The sequence below is a fragment of the Rhinolophus sinicus genome, linkage group LG07 (assembly GCF_036562045.2).
Source record: "Rhinolophus sinicus isolate RSC01 linkage group LG07, ASM3656204v1, whole genome shotgun sequence".
In the NCBI taxonomy this organism is placed as follows: Eukaryota; Metazoa; Chordata; class Mammalia; order Chiroptera; family Rhinolophidae; genus Rhinolophus; species Rhinolophus sinicus.
This window is the reverse complement of record NC_133757.1, coordinates 99,353,328-99,367,513: the sequence shown is the minus strand read 5'-3', so window position 1 is coordinate 99,367,513 and position 14,186 is coordinate 99,353,328. Positions and strand designations below refer to the sequence as shown.

At 37.6% G+C, this 14,186-nt stretch overlaps 1 protein-coding gene across 4 annotated transcripts in view; it reads left to right on the top strand.

The window, feature by feature from the left end:
- The first annotated feature begins 3,378 nt into the window (after positions 1 to 3,378).
- FZD3 (frizzled class receptor 3) overlaps positions 3,379 to 14,186 on the top strand; it is a 71,697-nt gene continuing 60,889 nt past the window's right edge. Inside the window, exons 1-2 of one of the 4 annotated variants that reach the window (XM_019733223.2) lie at positions 3,379 to 3,524; positions 11,371 to 11,899. In XM_019733223.2, coding sequence (XP_019588782.2) covers positions 11,711 to 11,899 — 189 coding nt within the window. In that variant the 5' untranslated portion in view covers positions 3,379 to 3,524; positions 11,371 to 11,710. Of the gene's footprint in view, positions 3,525 to 11,370; positions 11,900 to 14,001; positions 14,137 to 14,186 lie in introns of those variants that run through there. The other 3 variants (XR_002137474.2, XM_074338350.1, XM_019733224.2) reach the window with 3 other exon arrangements.

The following is a 14,186-nucleotide window of genomic DNA, read 5'->3' as shown; positions in this document are numbered from 1 at the left end:
ATGGGGGGAAGGAGCTGCAATCTCCCAATATAATGCTGGAATGAAGATACATCCAATCCTGAAACAAGCAACATTGAAAACCCTCATTCAAGACATATTTGTGTTCCAAATCAGGCTAACCTACTGAGCATGCCCAATTATATTGCTCTGGTCCGAAAGCTCCGAAATGTAAACTCCACTTTTCCAGGTTTTAAGAGTGGCCAACAGGTAAAAGACGGAATTCGCCACTGGTTCGGTGCAAGAATAGCACCTGCAACTGGGAGTGGAAGGACGTGGGAAAATTGCCCGACACACGAACTCACAAATGCTTCCACATGAATTTTAATTTATCGGATTAGGGAATTCAGGCTGACAGATACACCGTGAAACCAGCAGATGGCATGCCTTAATAAGAATAACTCCAAACGTGGGAAATTTTACAATTTAAATTAAATTTAAATATAATTTAAATATATTTATTGAACCCCCACCCCTCATGTAATAAGGGATGGAGTGAGAATACAAGGATAAAAAAATCTAATGAGGAAGACTGGAAAATAGAATGTATAGATAACTAATGTAAGGCCCACAGTGACAACTGCTGTGATAGAACTATAAACAAGTGCTGAAGAATAACAAAAAATTCAAAATTCCAGTCAGAGCTTCTTTGGTAAATGTAAAGCAGTTCATGTAGGCAGCAGCTTACAACAACAACAAAAAACAACAACATTCCTCTCCCCCCAAATTCTTTCCTCACTAACATAGATATGAATATACTCTGCTCCAAATTAAACAAATATAAACTCTGTTGTTTGTATTGTGTTTCATAGATTTGAAATAGGCAGCATTTATATATCTCCAATTTAAAAAGGAAAAGAAAAAGAAATGTGAAGCTCATAGAGATTGTTGATTTCCTTGAGTTAACAAAGGATCTGTAAGTGGCCAAACTGAAATTGGAACCGGGGTTGTCCAATTCCACCCTAGTGGTTTTTCCACATGACCAGGTTGTATGTAAATGAATAAACAAAGCCTGTGGTGGTGGTGGTGGGGTGGCCTGGAGGAGGTATGTAGATGCAATACTAAATTACCATGTTAACATTTATGGTTTCAAAACGGGTTCATCCAGAAAGAGACCAGTTTTAACAACATGCTGAAAGAGTGCTGTGTCTCTCTGTGAAGTTTCCGCTCATTAAAGCCTTTTCTATTGGTGGTTACAACATGGAATGAAAGAGATGGGATAAAAGAGAGCATCACACTTTATCCTGTTGGATTTAAATATTTTTATCCCTGAAAATAAGGTCCCTTTTGTCTATCCTCTCAACCAGCACCCTGCGCGAGCCTCCTCTTGTCCAGCACCTCATCAGTTTGACTGCTGACCCCCCACCCCACTATCCCCCAGTCTGAATGACACCATTCAAGCTGTGTTCATAATAGTGAGCACACCAGCTCGATCTCCATGATATTTCAACATTACTTTTAAATGAAACGTTTCAAACATAAAGAGAAGTTTAGAGGTTTGCATAAGAAAAACGCTTGTATCCTCCTTTTTTTTCTTTTTTCTTTTAAATTTAAGTTTATCCCACTGAGATTTTTAAAAAATTAACACTTTTGTTTCATCTGTGTGATTACTAGTTGAAGTCCCTTTTGTACACTTCCCACCTCTCATCCCCCTCACTGCTTGTCTAGAGGCAACCACTGTCATGAAATTGGTGTTTAACCTACTTGTCCATGTTTTACGCTTATTATATGTATATGTTTGACCTCACCAATAATACAACTAGGTGTTCTTAAAGAGGTATAATAATTTACATATGTTGTAGTTTGCTTTTTTCACTCAATGTTTTATTTCTGAGATTTAATCATGTTGATACATCTGTGATTTCTACATCATTCCCACCTCCCCAAGTGAGCTATATGTCCTACCCCCGATAGTTTCCACAGGATGCTGTGTAAATGCATATGAACGTATCTAGCAGCAGATCTTTAGAGGTTCCACAAGTACAAGGAATCTGGATATACAGAGGGTGCCAAAAACATGTATACCTATTTTAAGAAAGGGAAAAAAAAACTATTAAAATGGTAATACTCAATATATACTGATAACAAAAGATGAATACAAGTCATGTGTATACATTTTTTTGGCACCCCCGTATATAAAGCAGGCACATAGTTTTTCACATACAACATTTTCCTCCTCAATCACCCTCAATAAAGGCAGTGTTGACTCCACAGGACACACGGGGTTGCTTAGTCAGCCTAAGGATCAACATGACTTTAAAAAAACAAAAATGGTACGGCACAAGTATTTATTAGGAAAATTGAAAATGTCACTTTAGATCTCATTTATTATGCCTTTTCCCATAGCTCACCTTCTGATGTTAAACTATACTTATGGCTGTCTACGCTTAAAACTCAATATTTAACATTTATTGAGCATCTTTTAAAAATCGTGGTAAAATACGGAACATACAATTTACTACCTTTACCATTTTTAGGTGTACAGTTGAGTAGCGTTAAATACATTCACATTGTTGTGCAACAGGATCAATATTACTTGAAGTCCTGTTTGTTACCAACAGAACAAAATGATGCCTCTGCTGAAGTGTAGGTTGAAAAGGGACAAAAAGGAAGAGAAAGAAAAGTAGGTAAAACAGTGTGGTGAAAAAGAATAGCTTTGGCCTTGAATGAATCTAGACTGCCATGAAAACGCTGCATGGCTTTGGGTAAGTCATTTAATCTTCCTAGGCGTTCTTTTCCTCATCTGAAAAATGAGAGGTTGGATTTAGATGATCTCTAAGAATGTTTTCAGCCCTAAAATTGTTTATATAGAAAAGGAAGGGAAACATGTCCTTAAAAAGATGGGGAATGCCACCAATAACCAACCATAAGTTCCCCCTGTTCATTAAGGTCTTGGCAAAGAGGATATAAACTATCCTTGGGCAGGTATCCTGTCTGCTTTGTTGTCACAGCGTGGCCCTCTGAAATAGGCCAGTTTCCTACTTCTACTCGCACCCCAGCATTGGGTGACCAGACTCTTGACCACCTCCAGTGCCTGGGTCCCGAGGTGGGCACACTTGTTCTCAGAACAGGTTTTGGCGGTTTTGCAGTTATAGCATCCTAGGCTGGAGGGATGAGAATCGCCACGCTATCTCAGGACGGGGGGAGAAAAGGCTTTACAAACAGTGCTGAGCACGTTTAAGAAAAACGCGTTACCAGAGTTGGGAATGACTGACTCCCCTGGGGCAGGACAGTGCAAGACGCCTCACAGAAAGCGAGGCAGAGAACAACGAAGCGCGCTGAGACAGCCCCGCGCAGCTGGGCTCAAAATGGGAGCGCTCAGCCGAGCCTGCGCAGCGCGCCTGCGCCGTGCGTGCGCGCGCGCGCGCTCCGTCGTTCCCCGGGCCGCGCGCCTCGGCGCTCGGGAAAGCTCGCGGTCGCTCCGAGGCGCGCGCTGGCGGTCCTCGCTCCCACCGTTTACCTGAGGGACCCGTGGCGGTCCCCGGCCGGCGCTGCAGCCCCCTTGGAGCCGGGTCCAGCGGTGTGAGGTGAGCACGAAGGCGTGCGGTCTCCCGGCCGGGTTAGCGGCCAGAGGGCGCGGGGAGTGTGGGGAACGTGGAGGTGCCGCGGCTGCCGGCTCCTCTGCCTCACCCTGTGCTGAGGAGCCACCAGCAGCCCCGGCACCTCCTCCTCAGGGATCGTTATTCTCGTCGCGGCCAAAACAAAAGCTTTCGGCGCCGGGCTGTGGCGGGGGTGTCGGAGGGGCTTCGCGGGATCGACAGCGGGCAGAGGGGGTGCGGAGGACCTGAATTGGGGGCTGAGGTGGGCAGATGCCCGGGGAGATGATTAACCCTCTGTGTCCTCAGCTCGCGCTGGGCAACCTGTGCGAGTGTGGATCGCGGCTCCCTCTCCCCCACCCCCGCCCCAAACCCTTCTCCGGGGAACGTGCCCCGCGTCCTCAGCTGGAGTCCGCTGCCTCGGTCGGCGCCGCGGGGGCGTGTGGCGCTCCCCGCCAGCCGGGAGCGTGGGTGGAGGACGCGGCTGCCAGCCGGGGAGGACAATGCACCGGGGCTCCAGCGCCCCCGGGCCCTTGGGGCCGGCCCGAGCCCCACGTTAGCATTTCCACCTGCCGGGACGTCGTTTTAGCATTTGGCAGACTTCTTACTTCCAAAGCCTGAAAGTTGTCCCCTCCATCCCATCAGTTTGCAAAGTCGGCCGTGCCTCCCAAACGCTCCCCCAGCTGCCCCCTTTTATGCTGTGTTTGCCATGGGTGTTGCTGGGTAATTAGTAGACGGCCTCTGAAATAAAGGGGCTGTTACAATATGTCAAGACATTTCAAAATCTTTCTGGAGGCTTTTTAAATCTCACGAGTCCTGGAGTTAGGTGCCTACTCTGTTAGAGAAAGAGAGCTTTTTTTTCCCCCCCTTTTTTTTTTTCCAGAACAAAGGCGCATGGCATTAATTTAGGCATAGGAATGGACTCGAAGTTGAAAAATACCTACCCTATAAAAGAGGTCCAGTGTTTTGGCCAGGATAAACGAAACATTGCATTTTGGTTGCCTTCTGAATTTAAGGCACATTTGCAGCAGCAGAGCAGACCGGCAGCTCAATAAATGACTGCTACATACAAGTATTCAGACAAAATCTTATTTTATAAAAGTAGTGTTGGTAGACCTATAATGTTCGTTTATGCGAAATGGGTTGCTTTGCAAAGCCAAGGAAACAAAGACCTGCTCACATTGGGGATGTTACCTCCCTCCTTAGCCTTCTTTTAGCCTTTATGGCGTGCTGACGGTCTAAGGAATAGGTAACTACTTAGTTCTCTTATTAAGGAGCAATGACTCCTCAAGATAATGCTTTCCCCCCCCACCCACCCACCCCGGACTTTTAAGCAAATAAATAGTATCTTTTTCCTCCAGGGGGGGAAAAACCATTTACTTGAACTACCAAAACACAACATAAAGGTAAAAAGATTCAGAGTTAGGGAAAGTAGTGTAAAGGTGTTAAAAGCTTAATTGGGTGGGTTCTGAAGGATAGAGTGGAAGATAAAATATAATTAAGTTGCTGCCCTTCTCTGACCATGTTACCTTTTATTTAGTGAATAACATGCCTCCTCTACCCACCAAATGCTTTGGAACTATGGGCAAAAGTTATAAAGCCTACCATCCTACCTTCTGTTTCCTCCTTCTTTTTCCTCATTCAGTACTAGTATTCCTAAATTTATTAGTGTCCCATTAGCAGAAGGAGAAGAAAGGACTATAAAGTCTTTAGTTTGTTTCCTCATCTTAGCTACTATCTTCACTTAGGCTTTATTTTGTGCTTTGAACATTTAGGTGGATTTTTTCTTGGGAAATCCATGATGTTTGAAGTAGGGAGGGTTGAGGGGAATTTAATAGTAAAGTGCACATTCTTTCTTTGTATAGTACAATGTGAAAGCTTTATCATTGGGTAAGGAGATAGGAGTTTTTAACTCACAATAAGTCCTCTGTTTCTCACTTGACAGGAGAAAATATCGCTACCCAACTTAAATTTCGTATTTGTTAGTAAAACTGTAAGATTTTATACTCACAACTTATTCTGAGCATATTAGTTTGTTGATCATAGACTGCTATTGATTTTATTTTCTTTAGGAGAGAGGTTGTAGGAAACAGCTCCTGCCGCATCTTTCTTTGCCTTCTTTCATAGAAGAGAGTGATGTTCGCATCGTTGTTTTTTTTTTAATCTCTAAAACTATAGAATTATAGCTGCTTAAAACTGCAACTGCCCACAATAAAAGTAATAATGCAAACAAAAAGAATGGTTTGGAAAATACGTACTGGAGAAATTATTTAGTATAGATTTGGGAAAAGATGTGCTACAGGGTTTGGGGAGAGACAGGAAAGCTTTTCCAATAGTGGCATTTCCATAAATGTTTGAAAAGTAACAAGTCTTTACTGGCTAAGAAGGAGTTTTAACTGTTTCAAAAATGACTTCTTTTTACTTTCCAATTCATTATGCTGAGAAGTATTGACAGTTTTGTTGGATCCAAGGAGTGCATTGCAAATGAAGTTTGAGGTGAATATAAGTAGGCTAGTGGGCTTTAAAAAAAACAACACCCCAATTCTGGTCCCCAAATTTTATCTTACTGAAATAATTTTATAGTCAAAACTTCCAAACCTTACAACCTTGCTAAGGGAAAAAAATCAGGGGCTTCATATTAGAGAAATTTCTGCTGAACAGATTTTAGTTGGAAAGGGAAGCTGGGTTGGAATTTCAATCTGATTTTTTTTTAGTCTAGAATCTGGCCATCTTTTAACTTTCCAGCATTGGTTTCAGATTAGTTTTCAAAGATCTCCTTTCTTTAGTCTTAAAAGTAATTTATAATTTGTAAAATGGACTGGATTTTGACGTCCACCATTCATTTTAATTCTAGATGTATTTGTTTTCCTGTTTTATTTTTTTGAACTCTATCACTCAGCACATTGGAAGATTAAGCTGTTTGTTGTAAACAGTAGATAACAAGATGGACTTTAAAAATTAGAGAGAAGGTAAGAAAGATCAGGAAACAGGTACTCTGAGATTAATAGGAATCAAAGTCCTATGAATTAAATATGAAAATATATAAACTTTATTTTAGCAACAAAGGCAATATTTTCAGTGAATTTATTTTTTAAATAATAAGATGTGGAAAACAGAAGGCCAAAGACCACATAAGTTTTAGGAAAAGGAATGTAATACTTAGTGAGTATGCTCTGAGTGTATATTTTGTCTCTCTAACAAGACAATAATTTCCTTAAGAGAAGAAACTCTGTTAGTGGTATAGTCTTTGCTAATTCTTGCAATATATTCTTAGAAAACTCCTCTGAAAGAAGACAAAGAATATCCCACCTGTTTCCACTGTAGAGCCACTGTATGTGAAATGGTATTTCTGAATTGGAAATGCAAAATGTTGTCTACATTTATAGGGTGTCAAGAAAATTAAATGTAAACTAAGAATGATGAAAGGGGTCACTTTCTGTACAGAAAGTGTGAATTGGAGTGAAATCGCTGAACCAGAATCTTTTGTTTCAGGAGCCACTTGACAAGCCCTCAGGACCCACTTTTGTCATTGTTTCTTCTGGGATTCAGCCTGATTTCCTCTTCACAGTTGCCACCTCCTGCTTTTCCCCTGAGTTCATTGGGTCTGGCTTTGCAACCAGCTTGGGAAGAAAACCTTCCAAGATTGAATCCCCTTCCCCTTTATTGCTGTCCTTCAGGACAGATACTCATTTTAAGGGCTTTTACTTTTTATCATCAAAACAAAACTGGCAATTGGGGAATATCAGATTCCTGATGTTATACGTTCATACAAATTAAAATGTAGGTTTAAATGTATGTAGTCCTTTTTGTTTTTTGATGGAATGATAATCAAGTAACTTAATCTGAAATCAGTTTTCCAAATATCTTATATTGCTCTATGGAGAAGTGAATGTGCCTGTTTTCCCACAGGTATGGCATAAATAACTGTTGTCATATCTCACTTTTTGCTGTCCCCTGGCCCCTGAAGCTGTTCATTTCAGTTATGTTAAAGGGACCTAGCAGGTCCCTTTATTCAGTTGAAATTCTACAGATTCCTATAGTAAAAAACAATATCAGTAACAATGCCAAAACAACTGTTAATCTTTATTTAATGAGTTACTGTATTTTGGTTGGATCTCTTTGGGTCCAGAATCTTCTCTGTGTCCTGCATGTCTTACAGCTTCAACTTACAGCTTTTCCATGGATGCCCCGACCTTTGAAAAAATAACTTTTGCTACTTACACTCAACATGATCTTGATTAGAAGCAGATATTTCATTATGTTATTGAAAAGTGATTTGGAGTATATATCAAAAAATTTTTTTATATGTGTATACCATTTGATTCAGCTGATAGGTGACCTGATATTTTTCAGTATTGAAAATCACTTGACTCATACTAAATTAATCATCACTTTTTTACTTTCTTACTACCTACAGTAGGGTAGTAGTGAGTCCCTTGGCTTGTTGCTTAGTTATCAGCCAATAAATCAGTGATTCAACCAGTATTTATTCTTGTCAGCTAGTTAGCACACATTTATACATTTAGCAGAGTTAATTTATTCCATATACAAAATAATGTGCCATAGGTTCTTTTATAAAATCTCATAGCATTTATAATATTTTTAAATAATTGAAAGTTCTGTGTACAATTTGACAAAAATGGGATATATGCTGTTCTGTAAATTAGTTTTCATTTTTTTTTATTGTGTTGTTACTGTCTTACTGTGTCAATAAATACAGACCTTGCTCATCATTTTTGGTGACCATATACTCTTCCAGTATGTGATTGTACCATAGTTTAATTCCTTATTGGTAGACTTACATTGTTTCCAGTTTTTTATTTTATATACAGTATTTCACTAGCATTTTGGTAATGCATCATGTGTACTTGTGTATTTACTTAGAATAAATTATAGAATAGATTTGCTGGATTAAATTGTGCACATTTTAAGGGCTTTTGATGTAAATAGCCATTTTTTAAAAATACCAACTAGCTTACATTCCCACCAATAAATACCGTGTTTCCCTGAAAATAAGACTGGGTCTTATATTAATTGTTGCTCCAAAAGACGCATTAGGGCTTATGTTCAGGGGTTGTCATCCTGAAAAATCATGCTAGGGCTTATTTTCCGGTTAGGTCTTATTTTGGGGAAAACACAGGAGTATTTGAAAGTGTTGGAATGTTGACAATGTTTGTTTCTCTGCACCCTCTCCTGTACTGTGTTCTATCATTGTTATTTTGCCTATCTGATTGGCAAATATGTTCTTTTATATTTGCATTTTTTTGTTATTAGTCAAATTGAATATCTTTTTATGTGTTAGCTATTTGTATTCCTTTTGTAAATTTATGTCCCTTTCCCATCTTTCTATTAAAGTGTTATTCTTTATCTGCTTTTAATTTTTTGAATTCATTTTATGTATTTTGCTTATATGTATTATAATTATATTTAAATACACCTATACTCTTTCTTTCTATTTCAGGATAGCATTTCTCAAAACATGATTTATGGACCATTTGTAACAGTACCTGAGATAATTGTTAGAATGCACATCATTCTACAGAGATTCAGATTTCTTAGATCTGTGGGGGGAATCCATGAATCTGCTACACATTAAAATTAGAGAACCTGTGATTTGGAGGACATATAAATTCTTTAAGATTTTTGCTGTGGTTTTTTTTTTTTTGTCTCACTGCATTCAATGTTTTTCCTATTTATTTTAATAATGGTAAACTACAATTTTGATATATGAAGATTATTGTCCTAACCCAGCCAAACGTGATAGAGTTTACAAAACTGTTTTGATATATGGGCTATATGGTAAAATGAATGTTGTAGGGCATAGAGGAAGCTTAGAGGATGCTGGGAAGCTTCACTTGCAAATGAGGGAGAAGGAATAATTGAGAGGAAATCAGGTAAAATAGATGGAGTAGGTCGAAGTGTGAGGGTGTGTCTCGTCTAGTTTAAAGACCCAGTGAGACATTGCTCAGTTTCTTCTCCAAGTTTTAGGTGGTAGTCTTCTTTGAACCATAAATTTGAAATCCATCACTGTTTGAAAAAATAGATTTGTCCAATGAAATATTTGAAATTACTATTATATACATATTTCATAGGGAACAATGTTCCCTTTAATTTTTTTGGTTGTAAGCAGATGAACATGCTGTGTAAGCAGCAAACTACAAAGACTGAACTTAAATGGATGTTTTAATGCTGTAACCAAATAAAGCTTTCAGTAGGTATTTGACACATTTTTAATGATATGCATAATTGTTACTGTGTTGCATGGTAATTTTGCTTAAATATAAATGACTTTGTTTAATATTAGTTTCCTATAGCCAGACCTTCATCTTTCTGGGGCCAGCTTGGAGGAGGAAAAAAATATGAAAGGCCAAGAAGCTTTTGCAAAGATTTTTGGTTTAGAGATTTTGCTATAGAGAGATTAGGTATTTGCACAGGGGTTGCTCATAACTTTTAGTGTTTCTAATTCTAGAGGCCACATTCTTTCCTTTTACCTTCCACTACTTTAAAACCATCTACTAGAAGGAAAAATTGGGAAGATGGCCATTGCTTTCCTTTCTCCAAATAGTTTTTTCTGCTTGGTAACTAAAGTTTGGGATGCAGAGGTCCCAATCATTGTCACTGCAGAAATGACAGCTTCTTGCCGTACTTTAAGCCAAACCAATTACAGGTCTCAAGGTCTAAGCTTTCATGGGCCTTAGTATTTGAGTTGTCTTATTAGCCTGTCTCTGAGAATTTCTGAACCGGAACTTCTCATGTTTTCCCAAACTAGTCTCTCTACAACAAACACAGAAATATCCAATGCATAGGAAACAAAATGAAATAAAAGCAAATTGACATCCTCACTAAACCAAATGAAAGTATAACTTAGAATATGCTTTTTTCCTACCAGACTTGCCTTCCACTCCACTGAAACCCTCCCAGACCCAAAGGAGATACATATTTTTGCCCCTAGAAAAGAAGGGACATGTAATAGCTTCTAAAGCTTAGTGGAAACTATAACTAGGAATCATTCCTATTCCTGCTGTGACTTTCTAGGGATGATTTCTGTTCTCTGCAGCCTGGCTGTATGTAATGAAACATTTGTTGATCAAATATTTCTGTGTCTATCCTTGATGCTGCTTTACCATTCATTTATAGACTACTTTTATGTACGTTATCTCATACTTCACTCATATCATCCTTGTTAGAGAAGTGATATTTTCAGGAAGAAAAATTCTGAGTTCAGAGAAGTTAAGTGATATGTTTCCATTCACACAGCTACTGAGAGGCTTGAATCCATATCTTTTTGATTTATTTATATTTTATCTCTTCTGCACATCCTTTCTGCCAAATCAATTAATGTGAAATGCACTATTAATGATTAAAACACATATAATTTTAAATTTAGTAGCTTAGATTATAAATATGGCAGCTATTTAAAATTCAGGACAACAGCATAAACAATTTTCAAAATAGATCAATTATATCTTATGATAAATGAAAAATTGCTGTCATAGACAAACCATATGTTACATAAACTGAGGGAAGAAAATTTGCCTTTAAATGCTGTTTAAGGATTGCCTTAGTGTATCTATAGCATACATGATAAGGTAGATAATCTAGACTATGTCTTTGTGAAATACCTCTGTATTTTTATCTATTCGGTTACTATGATATCGCTCATCAAAGTTTTCTCTTTCTTGTAGTTCATTGTTAATGTATAACATGCAACAGATTTTTGTATATTGATTTTATATCCTGCAACATTACTGAGTTCATCAAAGATTTTATATCAAGTCCACAATATTTTGAGAGGAAATGACTAATTTCTCCCATTTTTTAAAAAAATGCTTTTCAGATATTTCAATCAAAGGAAGAAATAGCTCTTCTCCTAAGATGGAATCTATTGTTTGGGAATGTGGCTGATCAACTTGATATGTTGGCCAAATGTGCCCTATGTAATAAAATGAAAAGAAGAGACAAGATGATGTCATTTTCCCCGTATTGTGAAACCAAAAACAAATGTCTTTTGTGAGACCAATCTAACAAACCTCTGACGGTGCAAAGAGTATTTAACTGTTGGAAGAACTTAACAGTAAGATATAGAAGTACTTCTTCAAGCTGAGACCTGCAGGTGTATAAAGATCTAAAATACTGAGTAGGCCGGATCATCTGAATCTCATTCAGATCAAGGAAGGATGGCTATGAGTTGGATCATCTTCTGTCTTTGGCCCTTGACTATGTTTGTGGGGCATATAGGTGGGCACAGTTTGTTCTCTTGTGAACCTATTACCTTGAGGATGTGCCAAGATTTGCCTTATAATACTACCTTCATGCCTAATCTTCTGAATCATTATGACCAACAGACAGCAGCTTTAGCAATGGAGGTAAGCCTTGATCTATTCTTTGACATGTCTTAGAAAATGATTCTTATATTGCCGTTTACTAATCTGATGAATATGTCTGATAAACTACAGGGAAAGAATGCGTTATTTTTTAACTATATCTTGTACATTAAAAAGATATATTTAGGTTCAAAATAGATTGAAGAATTCATGTTGGGGGATGTTACTTTTTTAAGACATAGTACTTTTTACAAAGAAATTTGAAACAGTGGAACATGGGAGACAATAGGCATTCAGAAGTTTAAAATTGTCCAAGCTATGATATGATTACATCTTTTATTTAGTTGATAATAAAACTAGATAAAGAGCAGAATATAATAATATTCATAATTCAGTCATTAAGTATTGAAGGTAACATGATTTTGGAAAATGAGTTCTTTTGTTCAGCCTTTAGGCTGGTGATTTATATTTGAATTTTCTTAAATACTTAAAATGATTTACTGGTCTTACTATGTTTATATCAGTCTTATTATTTTTTTAAGAACAGTAACTCCCAAGGAATGAAAAAGTTTTTGTTGTGTGAATTATATGTTCTTGACCACTCAGGATTTTATGAAAATTAGTTGCTTTACTTGAATTTTTCTAATGGTAACTTTTTAGGCACTTTTTAATGATTTTACTTTAGAAACTATGAAAAATTAATGGTATAGTTAATAATGGGTTTAAGTAAGTATGTATTTCTTTATTGGTTTTAGAATTGTGGACAAGGATATGTTTACCAGATAAGAACTAGGAAGCAGTAAAGGGTGATGATAAGAAGCATAGGCTTTAAATCTGGACAGACCTGGCTTTGAATTCTAGACCCATCACTTTCTAGCTATATTACTTTGGGTAATTTATGTGGATTTTTCTTACCATAGTTTCTTAGTTTGTAAAATGGAGTTAATAATCATACAAGCTTTTGTAAGGTACAAAATGAAAACATGTATACAAAGTACTTGGCACATAGTAAGTACTCTAAAAGTGATAGCTTTTACCATTTACCCATATTCTCATATTAATGTGGATATATAATACACATAGTTTACAGAGAATGTTTTGTACTTTAGTCTTTAATCCATTGTTACAGGGTTTTCAGCAAATTGAAGCCTGTTTTGGAATTCTTCGTTTTATTGTTACAACTCAAAAAGGTTCATTACTTCCAAGCAGACTAACATAAATCTATCTGGGAAAATTTATAGAAAGATTACTATTTATAGATTTTGAAAAGTGGAGGGCATCTTGTATATTCTAAATATTTGAAAATGTTAGAGAGGTTGAATAAAACATTTCTTGCTCTTCTTCTGACTAGTAAAGAGAGATTTGATATAGATTGTCAGATTAGGATATATGAAAATGGGTATTGGTTTAATATAGTAATTTGGTTCCAATCATGGTAGTCCCTGCTGTGTATTAAAACCATCAGTTTTCAAACAAAAAATTGAAGTAGGAATACTCTTGTTTCTAGTATCATTATAAGTCAGTACAGCTCCGTTGGAAAGCAAATAGGGTGGTAAGAAGCAAGTCTCAAAGATATTTGTACTGATTTGGGTTTATCTGTTGGCTGTGCCATGTAGTAACTTTAAGACTTTGGACTTACGTCACTTTACATCCCTGAGCCTTGGTTTCTTCATTTGTGAACAAAAGTCATAATAACGAAAGTATCTTGAAGAGCTGTAGAGATTATATGAGAGATTTATAAAGTAGCTAGCACAATTCATGGAACACAAATAGGTGATCCACAAATGTTCATTCTATTCCAAATTCGGTTTCTAAATGATCTAGAGAGAAAGTACTAGAAAGATGATGTATGTGTTGCAAATGGACTTGCAGGCTCATGGAACATTGGTAATGATGGTATGGTAAGCTATCTCTAGCTTCTCAATATTTTATTGGCGATGAGGTTGCCTCATTTTGCATTTCACACATCCTGGGAAGAGTGGGTAATACTTTCTAAGAGAAGTCTGTAGTGATTCGAAGTAATTAATGTTGAGAATAGTTGCTTGTAGCATGGTTGTCATATCAGGACAGTGACGCTACACTGACAGAAGCATCTGACAGTTTGAGAGTGTGAACTTTCTGTATTAGCAAAAGACATGGATACTCAGCAGTCAACACAACATACTTCCAGATGGAAGTAAGGATTCTTGAGTCCTCGACTTATATCTGCTGATGACACCCTCCATCCAGGAACTTTGGATACATGTCTGCCAGCTTTTACCAGGAGCAAGTTGGAGCAGGTAATCCAAGCACATTCTTGAGTGTTCACTGTGGGACTTGATGAATTGAA